The 1,733-nt window shown below is 35.8% G+C and overlaps 1 protein-coding gene across 1 annotated transcript in view; it reads left to right on the plus strand.

Annotated features, from left to right (window-relative positions):
• LOC125045131 (PRKC apoptosis WT1 regulator protein-like) overlaps window positions 1-1,349 on the plus strand; it is a 14,010-nt gene extending 12,661 nt beyond the window's left edge. Inside the window, exon 7 of the mRNA XM_047642248.1 lies at window positions 427-1,349. Coding sequence (XP_047498204.1) covers window positions 427-621 — 195 coding nt within the window. The 3' untranslated portion in view covers window positions 622-1,349. The remainder of the gene's footprint in view (window positions 1-426) is intronic.
• Window positions 1,350-1,733: the final 384 nt, after the last annotated feature.

The following is a 1,733-nucleotide window of genomic DNA, read 5'->3' on the forward strand; positions in this document are numbered from 1 at the left end:
TTTATTTAAGAAGTTAAGTCATTGACATTGGGATTATCATAAAGGCAATAATAAGAACAGCATCGATATTGATAGCATTACTAGAAAAGTTATTTTCCCCAAATATTTAATGAAAGGTGAAATCAGGCAAGGTCACAAGGTGTACAAATTAATTTCTTGGTGGCTAAGCATTTTTGAAGACCTCTGTATGTAAAGACATTTTGAAAGACAATGCTAGTGAACACATTTTCCCGGCAGCATTGGGTAAAGCCATGATCTCATTTAATGTATTCATGTTGTATTGCTTTTTTTTTTTCTTTTCTTCTTTTTTTACATATTACAAATGTATAAATTTATGTAAATGCTCTAAGGGATGTTGACTAAAATGATATGGGATTGACACTAGCAGCTCTAGATTGAGAGTGATGAAAGCCTACTATTTTTCAGCTCTTGGAGAGTGCCCGTGAGGAAAATCGCCGTCTCCTGGGCCTCCTAGAAGAGCGTGACAGGCGCATCTCGTCACTTGAATCTCGACTTTCACAACTCACAGGGGAGTTAAGCCAGGCATGTAATGACCGCTCTAATTTGCGGCAGGAAAACAATGCCCTCATACGGGCGATTGCTTCACTCACCACAAAGTAACCTTGTGGCAGCTATCACCACATAACATCGAGTAATCCCCATGTGCCATGTCTCTGGCTGTTAGGTGAACTTAAGGTGGCAATTGGTACTTAAGTAAATACTTTGAGTAGGCTGTAGTTTGTGTACTGTATCATAGATGCACAGAGGTATTGTCCTCTTCCACTCTGGCAGCATCTACAACTTGCTGGTGAACTTGGTAATCGATGATGCTGTTTAATCTTTGAATATTGCTCACCATTCTCACCCAGAGCTTGTAAGAAAGGATACACGGTGATCCAGTTAATTGGCTGCTTGTGCTCATTAATTATTGCTGTGCCAGAGATAGAATAAAAAAAAGATGTTCGACAAATGATTTGCACTGCTTCAGCTACACCACAGATATGTAATGCCAAGAACTCGGCCCATGTTGTTGTGAGTATGTGAATGTATTTATAGTTGACTTACTTTTATCCATATTTATAAAACTAAACTTGTGTGTGTGTTTTCTGTAAAGTGTTTGAATATAAAGATGGGTATGAATTTTACATATGCTCCTACAGACACACAAACATACCACCATGAAAGTACACAAACACAAACAGAATAGATATCTTATGCAGTATGTAATAGTTAGTGTGTATTTATGAATGATAATATTTGTATGTGTGTGTATGCTTGTTGGAAATTAGTTAATTTCAGTTTCCAAGAGTTTATATTGGAATGTGAAAATTATAAAAAGAATATATATTTTTCAAGGATTTATTTTCAAGTTTGAAATTCTACATTTTATAAATTTTGTGTAAACCTCTTTGGTAACTGTGCATTCAGTTTTCTGTATCAGAGAATTTAATGGGTATAGAACCACCTGTTTGCAATGTGTGTTTGTAAATACACACACATGTTTGTTAGCATATTGTAAAGTACTGTTCAGTGTGATTATTCAGCAAGTATCTGACAAAACTCACGAAATCCCTTATCTAACTGCTTGCATTATATCTGTGGTGAAATGAACAGTCTGGAGAAGAGGGGAGCCTTCTTCAGCCTCCCTTGTCATCTATTTATTTTTTATTTATTATTTTAGAGCATTTACAGATTTTTTCAATGTGTCATCTGGTACTTCAGATGATCAGTTG

The sequence above is a fragment of the Penaeus chinensis genome, chromosome 36 (assembly GCF_019202785.1).
Source record: "Penaeus chinensis breed Huanghai No. 1 chromosome 36, ASM1920278v2, whole genome shotgun sequence".
Lineage (NCBI taxonomy): Eukaryota > Metazoa > Arthropoda > Malacostraca > Decapoda > Penaeidae > Penaeus > Penaeus chinensis.